The 16,326-nt window shown below is 39.2% G+C and overlaps 1 protein-coding gene across 2 annotated transcripts in view; it reads left to right on the forward strand.

Moving 5' to 3' along the window:
• Positions 1–16,326, forward strand: part of THSD4 (thrombospondin type 1 domain containing 4) — a 212,098-nt gene that overhangs the window by 120,761 nt on the left and 75,011 nt on the right. Inside the window, exon 1 of one of the 2 annotated variants that reach the window (XM_066558882.1) lies at positions 2,965–3,036. The exons of the other annotated variant lie outside the window; for it this stretch is intronic. Within the exon in view, the coding sequence (XP_066414979.1) occupies positions 2,965–3,036 (72 nt within the window). Of the gene's footprint in view, positions 1–2,964; positions 3,037–16,326 lie in introns of those variants that run through there. 2 annotated transcript variants of the gene reach the window in all.

Genomic DNA, 16,326 nt, shown 5'->3' on the forward strand with positions numbered 1-16,326 from the left:
GGCTGTGCCTATGAACCAGCACAGTTCCATCCAGTTCACTGGGATAAAGCTTGGAGCCACAGGAGCAGGTATGAACAGATCTCTTGTCTTAACATGGAGAACAGAGCACCAGCTTCTGAAATTCAGGGAATTCTGCCTGTATTTTCATAGAGGAAAAATTAAATGCATATGGAAAGAATTAGTTACATGACTTATTAAATGGGAATGTAGCACAGCTTTCTGTGCTCAGAAACTCATCCTAGTAATATTCAGTTAGACTTCAGTAAGATTGTTCATTATTTGCAGAAAATACACTGCTCTGTGGAATGATCGGCAGAGAGGAGACTAAAATCACAGGTACTCTTCATTTCCTTAGATTTGCTTTTCTGCCTGCCTCTAAAGAAGATTGGCAATACTGTGTCTGTTCTATATATTTATTCAGAAAAAGTAGTTCACTTTGTGAAGAACAGCAAAACAAGACAGAGTTTAATTTTATGGAAGCAGTAGTCAATCTGCATAAAGGAGCTTTCATCACTGGAGCTTCTGTTACACACTGCAGTCTGAAATGGTGTTTAAAAGTTCTTTTAAAACTTTTTCAAGCACTAAATCTTATTTTCAGAGTATCATAGTTGCAGCTCTTCTGTTGGAAGTGTTTTGAACTCCAGTTTAGTTGGCAGTTTGCTCACTATCCTTTTTCCTTTTGTGGTACATCTAGATATTTCAAAAAAATATGGAAGGACAGATTGGCTTCCTGACAGGGTTTTGATGGAAAATTTCCTTAAGTTTATTTGGCTTTACATTTTTAGTCTGAACACTTTGCCATAGGCAACCAGTGTACAAAGTACCTGTAATGGCAGCTCTGCATTTAGCTGTCAGCACCATGGTATAATCTGCAAACCTTCAGCTTGCCTTAAAAGGGGAGAAAATACTTCTTTACTGTAGGTCTTGAAGGGAGCTGTTGTATTTGTGAGAACATAGTAATGGAGAGTTCTCAGTGATTTTTGTCAGAAAGTACCATTAAGGTTACAGAGTCAAGTTTTCAGAAGCTGCAGATTTGGGCTGTCAGTCCCCATTCTTAAGAGTCCCCAGCCTGTGATCATTCAGATCATTTTTGAGAACCACTCTTGAGGTCCATCCTGAAACTCTCATTCTGGCTCCTTAAGTGTTCTGCAGCTTGTACTGCTCCCCCAAGGGGAGTCCCCTCAAGAGGGTTCCTGTGACACTGAGACCCCCAGTCCTGGGCAGCATTACAGGGCCTCCCTCCTCCCTGCGTGCCCTCGCTGGGCACGATGCTCACAGGTACTGCAGGGGTGCTGCCAGGAGCACAGCACTGCAAGGCTGGGGATCAGAAGGGCAAGAAGAGGTGAAAGAAACATTGATACACAGCACTGCACTGCTGAGTGCCAAAAGGGGAAGAAGAGGTGAAAGGTGGGCTGCTGATTTGGGAGGCAAAAATGGGCAGGCTTTTCTGGAGGTGCTGAACAAACACAGCATTGCAAGACAGGTTAGGCAGGAGAAGGTGGGATCTTTATGGGCAATAGTGGCAGTTTGTAAAAGGAAAGAACTGGGAGGGAAAATGTACAGTGACAATGATGTCTAATTAATAGAGGTCAGATTTTGCCTTGCTGGAGAACCAGATATCCAAATGCAAATAGAACAGAAGCTGGACTTTCAGCAGCAGTGTGAATGCTAATTTTCTCTACAGCTTTGGGAGTTTGACTGTATTTAATTGCAGTTCTGAGGAAGACTATTTTATCTTTCACCTATGATAGGAGAGGAAAAGGCAGGTTGGTAAAGCTAGTTTAAAAATAGCCTGAGGAGTCTGACATACTCAGCTGTGTATACAAAGCTCACCAAATTACAAAAAGAAATATAATACTTAGTAATGGTGTTCTTCTCAATTTCACCAACATTTTTACTTCCTGCCTCCTAAAATGTTGAGATATTTTCAAGTACCTGTATTGTGAGTTCATGTGGTTTACTGTCTGACATACGAGACCAGGTTATTCTTGGGTCGTATTTTGAGATATCCCCTGGAACCATATGGATAAGAACTATGTATTTACATGAAAGATGAGAATATAGTGTGGTTTTTTGACTTCAGGAGTTGGAACTTTAAGAAAGACTTGCACTTTTGCCTGCTTAGTCAAAGCAGGTTATTTGATGGGTTGAATCGTTATAAATCAAAATTTCTTTTCTTCAGCTGTAATATACAAATGAAAGAGAGACAACATCCATATCCTGCTCAGGATTGTTCTAAAGGAAGGAGTCCATTTCAGGAAGCAGTTGGGACAGCAGTTGGGGTACCTGGGTTTCCCTGGGCTGTTGCCCTGGGGCCAGGGATGAGAGGCAGCAGGTTCTGACTGATGAGGCAGGATCAGGCCCTTCGGGTTGCAGGACTGTGCTGGTGTAGGGCTGACTGTAAAACCGTAGGTTGCTTCCCGGTCAGGTTTTAAGCTGTGCTCTATGTATTATAAACTTGTTAATAAAAGGAGGTGCTGTACCTTTAAGTAGCACATGCCGTCTAACCATCAACAGGCATCTCCTGCAGCAGCTTTAGCCTGTTTCTCCAATCATGCCTGCCTAAGTCAATAACGCTTTGCCAAAGCTCCTCGTGCATTAAAGGTTACCGTTTAGCTTGTTCCATGAATCACAGCAGATGCAGAACTTGGCAGTGACCATTTCTGTCCCTCCCCTTCTTCGCTTCGTACTGACTGCAGCCCCCCAGCTCAGTGCTGGCCGAGCCCCCTCCCCCAGCAGGGAGAAGTCATTACATGAAGAGATCAACTTACCAGTTGTCTTCAGAGCAGTGGCTGAGAGCAAAGCTCCTGGTCGGACCGTGAGTGCGAGAGAAAGGGGGAGAGGGAGACGGACTCGTACCTCCAAGAGCTCAGGGCTGTGATCCTGAGACACAAGTGCATCTGCTAGCTGTTAGTACTTGGCACAGGGTTTGCTCCTCCAGGGTAGCTCTAACTTTGGGTAATAATGTTTGTCAGCTACCTGATACTAACGTTGCTCTGCTTTCAAACAGCAATGTTAGCAAGACCTGGGGGTGAGGTAAGCAAAGTACAATGTCTTGTCAAAAATCGTCTTGTCACAGTTGCGTTTCCTTCGTATCTCTTAAGATGGACTGTGAATGATTTTTATGCTGTTAGACATTTTAGAATTGTGTTGTTTGTGTTGTGTAAAAAGCTTTTGCTTTGGTTTAGTTTTGGGGGTTTGTTTTGTTCGGGGGATTTTTGTTTGCTTTTTTGCTTTGGTTTTTTTTTTTTTTTCTTTGCAAAAGCCAAAAAGGTACTCGAGGAGAATAGTTTGAAACTCAGCTTCTCTGGATTTGATATACAGTACGCTTTCTATGAGAAATGACTTATTTGTGAATTTTTCTATACTAACATACAGAGAAATATGATACTCTGCAGCAGTAGATGGTATTGTTTTGTTCATATTTTCTGCAAAAATGTATGCTAGTGAAAAAGTTTTTGCACAGGATACATTTTGGGGATGTGAGCATGTAAAAACTCCAGGCTTCATTACTTTAATAACATTCTTTTTGTGCAAATATATGTAATGTTTAGTCTGGGGCAGGGCAGAAAGAACTTGATTTTTAAAAAACTCTGTCTTGTATAATCAAAGAAGGACTTTATGTGTTCCTAATATTCCTAATTCCTAAATCTTCAACAGTGGAATAGAACAGCTCTTTATATGCTTTAAAAAGTTGCTGCTTGATTTATGAAGAGCCATTTTCCAGATTTTTGTCCTCATCAGAGCAGTTTGTCATCAAGTACTTATTTCATACCAAAGCAGAAATTTTCAGCTACTCTTTTGCCATTTAGGAAATAACTTAGCAGGCATGGTACTATTTGATATAAAATATTCCATCTAATGAAATTACTTGCAGAAAACACATTTGATACTCATTCTCCCTCGCTCTACCTGAAATGGGATGTGTAGCTGTGCATTTTAAACAAATCATTGGATAATTTTGTTCCATAAGTATGCATTCCTTAAGTAAATCTTCTGAAAACAGTGATTCTGCTTTAAATCTTTATTGGTGCTGTCATAACTTAATAGTAGCCTAATGAAGTCCAGATCAATTACTTTCCCTGGTAAAGGTGGAAGTGAACTGGAAAAAACACCTTGTCCAGCACTGTGTGGTTGACACTCTCTGTAGCTCACGTGTCTAGAAATAAACTTTATTTTGCTTTCAGGGTGTTTTAGTAAGAGAATCTGTAACAGTTTTGTTTCAAGAAAATGTCTCTTAGTGAAATCTTGTGCTGCCTTTGATCTAGTTAAAGCAGGGAAAGGTTTTCAGCAGTGTCTCAACAAATTTAAATGGTTTGATGATCAGAGCAACTGGAAGCTGATCATTGCCCTCTAGTTGTCACAGAAGTTTTTAACTTCCTGGTTGATTGTTATGGAGCACAGAAAATGATAGATGGACTCACCTTGTTCAGACTGAGGGACCTTAAAATCTGTGGTGGCTCGTATGGAAAATATTTCTGTCACCACTGCATGCACATGTGGTCTTCAGAGATCCATATAAAGAGCAAATCTAGAGCAGAGCGGTGCTGCCTGCCAATTATCCCCGTTAGCAAGTAAAATAAAAGCAATGCTGTGCTCTTACCTGGAAATTAATTTCTGCTGTAAAAGTGCAATGTGGAATGTTTTAGCACTGTGATCCATATGCCAAGTACTTTAAACTGGACTGTTTTTCTTAGTTTTTCAGCTAATACAGCAGGATATAAAAAATTGGACTGTTACTTTATCAGTGAATTTTAGGTTATAGATTTCAGCATAAGTAGTGAGAAATTTTCTCCTTTATTATGTTCATATGCCTAATTTTTGAAATTTCATAATAAAAATATACTGTGTCTACTGTTATTAATATAATATTTATTTGTCCTGTATTGTAAGAGACCACCCGATAATCTTGTGCATTTCCCTGCTCCAGCTGCAGAACGTTGGCTGCATAAATATTATTTCTCTAGGAAATTACTCAGTAAAGATTTTTCCTGTGGTTGACAGTGAATTGAAGACAGAGAAAATAAGTGAAAAGCCATTTTTTAAAGGAACCTGAATTGTCGTTTTGTGTTCCTTTGAACTGTTTTGTATATATCTCTGAATATTTTAATTGATTTATAAGCATGTATTTTTAAAAGTTCTGCTCATAAAAATGTCAGGTTTTGATAGATTATGAAGTCAATGGGAAGTTGCTTTTCTTGCCAGCTTGTTTTGCCTGTATTTTAATGCTGCAGAACTTTATCTGTTCAAGAAAGAGAAAATAACAAACATTCAAGTAGTATGTTTTTTTCCCATATAATAGGAACCCCTAACACTTGTTCTAATGTGTGTATGATTATGTTCTGCTTTTTATTTGTTGTTGATTTAAGGCATGACTTGGCATGAAGTCAGTGAAACTACATTGCATCACTTTTCCATCCAGCAAGGAAATAAGGTTATATAGATTTGCAACTTGCACCACATTTATATGGCCAAGCCCAGAGCTTGTGTGTGTGTGCAAATGAACACACTGTACTCCTTGCAAAACAATGCTTAATCAAGCTTCCCTCCTTCTCACTTCTGTCATCTGGTGATTTGGAATCAGCTCCAGCAGGAAAATCATTGGTGTGACTAGATACATTGGGTTTGAGAAATCTTTGCGCAAGCAGGGAGTTTTCCTGAGGAATAGCCCATCCCTGTATTTTCAGGTATTCCTAAGTCTGTCATTATTCTTCACTCAAAAGCAGGTAGCCTTTTAATCTCTGTTTTCTCAGAGTACTTGTCAGATATTTGCATTTGAGAATTTCACATGCCTTGGGATTTTAGTTGATTCAACTGAATTTTCCCATTTTAGTAGCTTCTTCAATCCCATACAAATTGACCATAAATCAATACTGTTAGCCCCATCTGCCTCAGTACAGGTGTCAGTGAAGCTGTAAAAATTTTCCAAAGTCACCAGCCTGGCCTTCTCAGCAATAAAGCAAACCCAAATTGTACCATTCTGAGTTTGGTTTAAATTGTTTTCTATTAGCTTTTAAAAAAACATTGGTCTAGCTGACAAAATATGTAGACAATGGGAAGGAAGCCTCGCATATAACTTCTGTGTTGATTCGATCTGTATTTTAATGTGATAAGTAATCATAATCTGACTAATCATCAAAATACATAATATATGACTTAACAAAGAACCTTCAGCATGTTTAAGTGAACAGGAGCAGGTTTGAAGATACCTAATTATTTTCAGTCCTTGAGTAGTAGTAGTTCAGATAACAGCATGTTTTGCCACATTAATCAGGCTGTTTATGGAAGCAAAAGGTTTGTTTAAATAGTAGATACTGTTCAGCTTCAGAGTATTGAATACTAGATGCTGTTCAGCTTTCTTCATAAAGTAGTGCAGCATGAAGTGTAGAAGATACTAAACAGTGTCCTTAAGAGTTGTTTTAATATATTTTTATTATAAATAAATTTCACAGATGTGAAATGCTTCCCTTTGGAATTCGGGCATAAAGAGGGTGAAAAAGTCACACTCCACCCTCTGAAATGAGTAAAGGGAGCCTGAGCAACTCTGAGTGAGATTCTTGGTGTGCTGCAGACACTGCTGGTTCTCATCTGTGCCTTGTGGGCCAACAAATGGAGCAGTTGTTCCACACAGTGTCCCACGTTGCAAGACCAGGAATAAACAGACAGGAGTGCAGGGGGAGCTGATTGCCATTTCTCCTGCTCATTTGCACCTCCACACTGCTTGGCCTCTCTAGTGTGTGTAGCTTGTCCACAGGAACCACAGAGGCAAAGCAAACTTAGCAGCATTTTAAAAGATCATTCACTGAACAGGGTCAGGTGTCACAATCCCCACTGCACAAATGCAACCCATTGCAAGAAATAACTCAGTGTTCATCCCACTGAACAACTCAGTGTCCAACTCGGTGTTGGTACTTATTTCCATGTGGTACGATATGAATGGAGCTCTCCCTTGTTGATCTTGCTCATGCAAGAAGGAAGAATACAAAAAAAAAACCCAAAAATCAAACCACAAAAGACCCCAAACACCTTGAGGTCATGGTCCTTTTGACACTCTTGACTGACTGTTCTCTTGTCAAGGAGGAGCTCTCTTTCCTGAGGCTTACTGCAGTAAAATTTCTGACCTTATTCAGCTGAATCTCCCCATGTTCTGTGGTCAGAGCTGCTGCTCTTGTGAAGAGGCAGGGAGCTCCCCAGCAGGTCACATCTGCAGCAGCTGATGTGATTTTGGCCAATTCTGTGAAAGGGCAGCATAGAGAACAAACATGGCAGTGCTTATCCTGCATGACTGTTGGTGGTCTTTATTTATTGCATTCAGCTGTAGCCTACCAGCCATACTGGACTGGCCACAATGACTGTTGTATCTGTGGATTTTGTCATCTTCAGTTTTTTTATCCTTATGATAGTCCTGTGAGGTTGTGCTGTTACAGAGCTGTTACTTAAAGGTTCCTGGACCACATAGGTAAAATACAATTCAGAGGCTCAAAACATTATCAGTAAGAGCAACTTTTACATATGCTTGAAAATCATCCTTTCTAGCACATGAATGGTTTTATAGCTGAGCACTGTCTCAAAGAAGCTCTGTATGGCCAGGAGATGAACTAGTTAAGTTGTGTCTGCTCAGTCTCCAGGATGGAGTTGAGCTGATGCCACACCTTCAGTCATGGGCAGGGGGCTCATGATGGGGCCCAATAAAACAAGCATTTCCAGCTCTGACTTCCACAGGGCCAGCATATAAGAAAACATCATTTCTCCCACTGCCATACAGGCAAAAATAATACCTCATCTCTGTACCTGAGTGTTTCCATCTGCTGGCCAAGGTTAATAGGGTTTCTATTGATTCTCCTGAGAAATTGATACATCACCTTGACTGCTACTTTCCCATAAAACATCACCCTTAACCCTTCTATTTATGAAGCGTGAGAATGTTTGAGAATATTTGTGGATTGGTAACTAAGGAGGGATTGAACCATTTATTTATTTAGCATACATAAAAGAAAGTTATTTGGATTTACTTTAAAATTACCTGATGAGAAAAAAGAGGTGGTAATTTACATATGGTAGTAACTGCTGACATCACCAGTAAAACATCTGAAAGTGAGACAGTTGAAAAATAATCCTGTCAAGTAAATAGCCGCGGCCAAAGTATAAGAATGTATTGGTGTAAGTACCACAGTACACATTTATTTGACCTCTGACATTGTTGCCTCATTCTCCCCAACTTTATTGTCTGTCTCAACTGCAGTATTAGTACTACAACCCTGGTTCACTTTGAAAACTCTGGTGTAAACTTGGTGTAGTAGAACGTTCAGTTTAGAGTTAATTACATTCTAGCAAAATGACTCCAACCATGTTCTTTTACCCTATGTGATTAGGGGGAATAAATGTTCTTCCAATTTTATTCTCAGGATTTCTGTATGGTATTAGTTCTTCCTGTCTGATGTATCCCTGCCTGTTCTTGTGGGAGAGACAGGACTGCAGTCCCAGCAGAGTGATGTGCGCTGACCAAAGTCTGTAAGGGTACTTCCCTAGGAGTTCTCTAGATCCAAAGTCGTTTGGCTTTGGGCTCTGGTTCAGGCTGAGCTTCTTGTTCCATGCCATAAACATCTAAAAGATGGATTGAAGGCTGCAGTAATTCCCACAGTAATTACAGCATCATGCTCAGTCCTAGCATAGTGAAGCTAAATTCATTAAGTCATTACCACAGAAATGGTTATGTGTGATGGATGAGCCAATTTGTTTCTGAGACATGGTTCATAGACCATTTTCTTGAAAGCAGTTCCAAAAATTTGTTGGATTGCTGATTAGATAGACATATGTTTAAATGAGTTTACCATGGATTTTACACCTGGAAATACTTTTTTCCCTAGAAACTAATAGTTTACAAAATGCTTTACTAATAATATTTCATTATCAGTATCCACTCTTTTGATTTGACTCATTTTTTTTCACCTTTGCTTTTTGAAGTAATAATTCTCTTAAAATTGAATTCTAGTGGATGTATTTTTATCACTGTAATGTAAATGCTTTTTCTTCTGGCACAGTGAATTTAGCTCCTTTCTGAGGATTTTAATATTTGTTCCAAACATGCTGAGCATATTAATGGAGCGATGAATTTAGAAGGCAGGTAGCTAATATTAGAATGTATTGAAAGGTAGTTACAAACAACAGAAAAGGAGGAAATAAAGATATAGTAAGTAAAATAAGTCACACTAATTGTTTTGTAAATCATAACAGTCATTGTATAAGTAGGTTTTTCTTCTAAAGACGCCCTTGGTTTTTCTATCTCTTTATGGCAATTTTATAAGACTGAATTTTTAAGTGCTCTGATGTATAATAGGGCACAGGAATGTGTTCCAAGACTCATAAAATCTTTAATTAAAAGAATGGAAATTCTTGTAAACTCCTGGTGGTTGCCTTTAAGTGGTATCACTTCTTAAAACACTTCCCACTCCCCCCAGCCTGTGAGATTATCTTGCATTTTGTTACAGCACTGTTAGGTTCTGCCCATGGATGATGCACCCATTTTAGGGAAACAGGCTGATTATTAGAGTTCCCTGGCCTTTCTGGAAGGGAGACCTGGCACACAAAAGAGACTCTGCTGAGTAACTAAAGAAATGCTGTTAAATGTCAAAATGGAATTTTGCTACCAGCTTTCCTGGAGGCATGCTGCTGGAGGTGAGTTACTGGCACTGCTCACTGAGCTGCTGCTCAGAGCCTCTGAGTCCCGAGCTGGGTCACTTGTGCAGTCATCAGGAGCATAAAGCAAATACTCAATGCATGGTGGAGAGACCGTGGGCAGAAGGGGACTGGTATGTGACACAGATCCCTGTCCTTGCTTGATCTGTAGCTTTCTCCATTTTTTCTTCAGTATCACTTGGTGTTCATGGCAGCCAAAACGAGAGCAGCAGGGATCAATCATCCTTCACTGCTGTGTAGGGACCCAAGGGCACCAGCAGAGCAATTATATCACTGACAGCAGCTACATGGCTTCTCTTTAAAGAGCCCTGCTAAATGAGACACATGAAAGTGAAGCATGAGAGAGTATTAAATTAAAGGTTTGCCTGTGTATGTCATTGCCTGAAGCTGTTGATCTGTTTCTTCATGGGTTACAGGTATTATTTTCCCAGCATGTGGGTTGTGAGGGAGGTTTTATCAAGAGACAAAAGTTTTTGACAAATCTCCACTCCTACCTATTTGGCAATCACAGGAGAATGAGGTGAATTAGGAGTCAATAAATTAATCCTCCAACCATAACTGCTTTTTGACTGAAGCATAATGTTTACTTCCATATTTCATGAGATTTCTTCCCTAAATGTCATGATGATGAGAAAAAATTCTCAAACATTTTTGACTTCAAGACAAATCCTTTTGTTATTCAAATTCTTAATCAAAATGAAAAGGTTTTTTTTTAAACTGGTTTTTGAAAAGGTGCTGACTAATATCACAGGTAGATGATAATGTAGTAGGAGGCTTGGTATTTAATATAAAATTGCCTCCTTGCACCTTGGAAATTGAAATGACAGAAGCAATGGTAAAAGCATGTGGAAATGCTGCATTTTGATCCCAAAGAGTTAACAGATCTACCATTAAAATCACCCCTTCTGAGGAAAGATCTATTAATGTAGTTATTTCACTATACATTTCAAATGAGCTTTAAGTAACTGCTGCAGAGACAACAAAGCCACATTTGATAACATTTGGTGAGTGGAGGATGTATTAACATCTGTACATGAGCAGAATGTCTGAAACACGTGCTGGACTCTTGCTTGTAAGTACTTGAAAACTGAGATTTATTTAGTGCTCGAACGAGCAGGTGATAGTGAAGCATTCTAGCCAGGGGCACCAAGTGTTTTGATGTTGTTAACTATGAACCAATATCCTCTAGAAAAGCACAAGGACACAGACTAACTATATAAATAACTTTTCTTATTTCCTCATTAAATGGAAGAGTGTTGCTGAAATGACAGAATTATCTTGTTGGAGCCAATGCATTAAACTGAAGACAATTTCTTTAAACATTTCCTTAAATATTTTGATAGTGAGAACCTCAGGCACAGATTCTCTTGGTGCTGTGGAGGAATTGAAGAAAGGAGGTGATGTGTCCATGGTGCCCAGGTGACACACAGGTGATGTGTCCGTGGTGCCCAGGTGACACACAGGTGATGTGTCCATGGTGCCCAGGTGACACACAGGTGATGTGTCCATGGTGCCCAGGTGACACACAGGTGATGTGTCCATGGTGCCCAGGTGACACACAGGTGATGTGTCCGTGGTGCCCAGGTGACACACAGGTGATGTGTCCATGGTGCCCAGGTGACACACAGGTGATGTGTCCGTGGTGCCCAGGTGACACACAGGTGATGTGTCCATGGTGCCCATGCCATTGAGGATTGCTCACAGGTACTCTGCTCATGACATGAGGTTGTTACAGTGTCATTTGCTCTGTGACTGCATCTCATCCTTTTGGAAATTTTGAGTATTCAGGTGGTGCTTCAGTACTTCAAGGTTAACTCTTAGTGTTGTCCTGAGGATCCCTGGCAGAGCATATACCAATGCTTGTAATGGGTTATGTTTGTTGGATGCTTGGCTATTGGTGATGAACAGTGCATTACCAAAGAAACCAATAATTAGGAAGGATCAACACGAGAAATAGAAATATTTCTTCAGCTGCTTTATGGTTCAGGGAATGAACAAAGCTAAAGCAAAGCAAAATGACTGCAGCACTGTGGTAGTGAAATTAAGAAAACCCCTAATGCATCCAGCTGTCACAGTGTGGCTATTGGGGAGTATCTCCACTTACACCATGTCAGCAGAGGCTGGCTTGTGTCCTGCCTCTTCTTTCTGAATGACCACCACTTCTGATTTTCAGATGAGAGTGAGAAATACTGGGAGTGACATCTAATGCCATGATGCTTTATTTTGTAATACGGAAATGGGTTTCTAACCATGTAAAAATGGTTAATAACAAAGTAAAACCATGCTTAGGATTCAGTTTAAGGTAAATAGTCATAATGACTTGTTCAGAAGAAATTAAAAAGTTTTAGAGGTACTAATCTCCCTCTACATAGCTGTGTCAATACTGAGAGACTTTGAAGGAACCTCTAAAGTACAGTTCTAGTTTCTTCTTTGTTCTCATTCCTGACAAATTACCCAACTGTCACATTATTTTAAAGGTGTTAATAAATGTTATTTCTTAAGTGTGGGCTTTTCCTGTCCATCATTTTTACTTTAGTAGTGGATACATTGAATCATTTGGCATCTTTCAATTTTGTCATTCTTACTGCAGTAATTTCTACTAGTGACAAATGAGCCTTTTATGAATTTCCCAAAGGCAATTTTAGGAAAGAAGAATCTCTAAATATCTGTTTATAAGACATTCAGTGCACTGAAAAAGTGGGAGTTGCTTGAAAAAGTCTAAGACATTTTTCCATGTTGTCAGAAGGCAACATGATGCACAGAAGTCCGTTAGTCCTTGGAAAGAATGGCAGTTGGTGTAGCTCCAGCTGTATATGCAGCCGTTCATTTTAAGAATTGATTGAGAGCAGATGAGATCAAAAGTTAACATCTGCAGCTGTTTCTGGCTGCTAAATAAGCGTTAAGGACCTGGTGAAGCTGTATTTTAGTGAAGAATAAACACCACAGAACCTGCAAGAACAAATTTCAGTAGTACCATAGCACGGTTCTCACTCAAGTTTCAAGTTTTGGGTTCTTCCCTCTGTTGAAGAGAAGGCTGGGAATGCCTAGTGGGAAAGTTAAAATTCATACAACTTCACATCTTCCTGTGAGGACAAGATAGTTCTTGGAGAACAAAATAATGGTGCTAGAAAATGCTCCTACTTCTGCTTCAAGCCAGAAGGAAATTTCTACTTCATCCTAAGCAGTTTGGCAAAATTTTAGAAAGTAAGAAGTGAATGCTGTTAAAACATTGTTTGCTTTAGAAGGATTTGGCCAAGGAAAGTAAGGAAATGAGCTGAAAAACAATCAGCCTTGTGGAAACTACTGGAGACTTCATTAGGGAGACATTGCAGGGAAGCAAGTGGAGGACCAGCACTGGGAATGTCAAGGTGAAGTCTTGGCTCAGATAAAGATTCTGAAAGCCAAATTGTCTCTGATTTAAAACTGTCATTATTATGGTTTTGATCTCAATGACTGAAGATTTAGAAAAGATGTCATTAGCCAAATGCTGCTGCCTTGACTGGATGCAAATTTCCCTATGTGCATTGTACAAATATCTCTACAGGGGCTGAGTTGTAAGTGCATTGGTTGGGAGGATCTGGAAATAAATGTGGTATCCTGCAACATAAGGAATGAAAAAAACATCTGGTGTGGGACATTTCTAAAAATAGTAAGAGCTTACTAAATTCCGTGCAAGCCCTTTTAAATTTTAGAATAGAGCTAAAATTCAGCAGACTTGCTGTCCCTCTTTCATTTGTAAAAGTTCTGCAGCTTAATAGGTTTCCGGTTTTTATGCATTTATTTATTAAATTGCATTTTAATGATAAAATTTTTAATAACATCTGCCATTATTTGCTTTGAATCTATGAGAAATTAAGCCTTTGTCTCAAAGATCACTTATCACTTTTAGTACATTATTCACTCACTGAATTGTCAAACTTAGAGATATGAAGAGGGAGTTAATTTTTTTCCAATCTGAAATAATTGTACGATAATTACCTGATAATTATGGGTAATTATCGTACAATTACCTCTGAGACACCATTGCTGGGCTGCTTGAGAGGATCACAGTGATGCTTACCAATGGATTCACATGTACATATAAATGCAATCATTGTGTCTATTTGTGGTCTCTTTTCTTTCAGCACAACATACCATTTTAGAAATACTTCCTGAATCAGACAAAGAATCAAGTTTTTTGCTCATTTTTCTGTGGCTTGTTATTGACAAAGTGTGTCAATAACATTGTGTCAATAACAGTGTTCATTGTGTCCCTGAGACAAGTGAACGTGAACTGCAATTTGAACTGCATTTTATGGCATCTTCTGGACAGAAATTGTAATCTACTATTGCTGCTCAGTTAAACAGACACCATTTGTAGAGGATTGCAGCCTTGCTGTGTGTCCTTGGTGGCTGCAAAAAGCCCAGCTACACACCCCAGCTTGTGAGGTCACTTCAGCACTTGTACAACATGATCAGATGCATGTCTGGATTGCCAGTTGGGTGCCTTGAGTTTTCTTGGATTTTAGTTTTATTTTTCTACTTTTATGGCTATCCTTTAGATTGGTTTCTGCTATGGGTTTATTGAACTTCTTCAGATAAAATGGAAACTGAGAAATCCTTATCATTTCTCGTCAGGAATCAAATTAAACTTTGTGTCTTTGAATCTCTAAAAAATGTAATTTAATTTTCTTCCTGGTATTTTTACTGTTTTGTCTAGACAGAAAAAAAAATAGGAGCTTAAATAATCATATTGGAATATAAGATTTGAATTGTCCTTGTGGGTAAGGATGTCCAAGTTCCTGTTTCAGGTCACCTCTTATGATCTTTCTCATGACAATTTCCATTTTCCTTCCTGTTATATTTCCTTCTATCCTTGAAGGTTCAGGGATAAGTAGTTAAATTTAGGAATACACTTTTTGTTTGGAAAGAAAACTGAAAAAGTTGGATAGTCTGAATATTTGACAATTTCCCAGAAAATGTGTGAGATCATGAAGTTTACAACAGTAACTAAGAGAAAAGGAAACCTTCAGGTATTTTGGGATTTTTTTTTCTGATTTGGAATGTCATCAGAATTGTTAATTGTTTTGCCAGCTTTAGTTGCCTCTGTGGACACATGAATTTCTGCAGCTGTTCAGTTTTGATGGCACAGGCTGACCCTTGTAGCATTGTCATGTATTGCCTTGTACCATAGGGATCCTTTATTGTCTGGTTAATGAAATATCTCCAATCCAGCTTTTCTGACATTGTGACACTGACAGCAGTTTCTGTATGGATGTTCTAACAGAGGTAAGATGGCCTTGTGCTGTCAGGTGTTCCTGATGGAGTTCTAACAGAATCCCTTTCTCCTACTTTATCTCCTGTTCTCAAAAACTGTGGTGCCTGTCTCAAATGCCTAGAAAAGCTAGTTATGTTTCCAGGGTGTTTGAAACTGGTCAGGTCTTAAAATTTCCCACTGACACAACTTCCCACTTCTCACTCCTGTTCTGCCAATATGTTTCTTGTCTTTTTTTTGCTTAACTTAAGAAGTAGGGAACTTATGGTCGGGTTTTTAGGTATGGTAGGATCACAAAACACTGCTCGGCTGTAGATACTCTTCCTTGTAAACTCTGCCTCATGAGAATAGACCTTTTCTCATCTATTAAATAGGGATACACAAAACTGTTAGATGGTAGAATGCCTACAAGGAAACTGTATGTCATGACACTATGGAAGTTATTTCCATTTTCAAGTCCTCCATGCCATTCACTTCTGTGATGTTCTGTTCACCTTGCCAAACTGAGGTTCATCTGGGAATCCTGAGGTAAAATGAGGGAGTCCCAAGCCACAGGGCAGCATCAAAGTGTCCACAAATAGTCTTAAAAATTGCTGGTGTCACTAATCCCTTATTAGATATAATGAGGCCCTAAAATTTCTTTTTGAATTGCCTTCATTAACCTGAATGCTGTGTAACTTGGAGAGGCAGATTTTAAATGTCTTTGTTAACATAGCAGGAAAGGTTATTACAGGTTAATCCCTGAAGCATGACAGTTTTTATGCAGCCATAAATTTATTTGTGTACATTAAAAATACAAATGGTTTAAAGTTCAGCCCTTACAGTCTGTCTGGAGCTTAACTCAATGCACAATCATGGCACATTTCCAGATAGTGGTTGTGCCAGGCTACAAGAGTTGGTTTCCCTGTAGTGGTGAAGCTGAAACCATCTGACTCCACATAGCTGAAGTCAGTTTACTGTTGAATTGGCAGCAGTTGTGGTCAGGCTTCAGTTGTAAGAAAATGCTTTATTACTTCCAAGTTTCCCTTTCAGCAAAGAGCGCTTATAAGACCATAAAACTGTCTGTGTCTTTCTAAGATCTATCATGGCAGCCTGGTTGAACAGCATGTATTTTTTATTTGAAGAGTTAGTGTTTTCCAGTTATGTAGAAGGCTTAAGTAGCAATATTTATTTGTCCTCTGACTTGTTTCCTGTTGTTATCCTCTGTCCCTTCTGAAATGCAGTGATCTGCATCAAAACCAGGGAGAGTTTAGTTCCTCTACTGGTTTTAAAACAGCAGGGGATTCAGTTGATGGGAATATCTGCTGCAGAATAGTTCAGCGCTCTTGCCAGAAAGGAAAGGAGAAAAGTGCCACAGAGGTTTAAACCAACACTGT

Source organism: Molothrus aeneus, chromosome 13 (genome assembly GCF_037042795.1).
Source record: "Molothrus aeneus isolate 106 chromosome 13, BPBGC_Maene_1.0, whole genome shotgun sequence".
NCBI lineage: Eukaryota > Metazoa > Chordata > Aves > Passeriformes > Icteridae > Molothrus > Molothrus aeneus.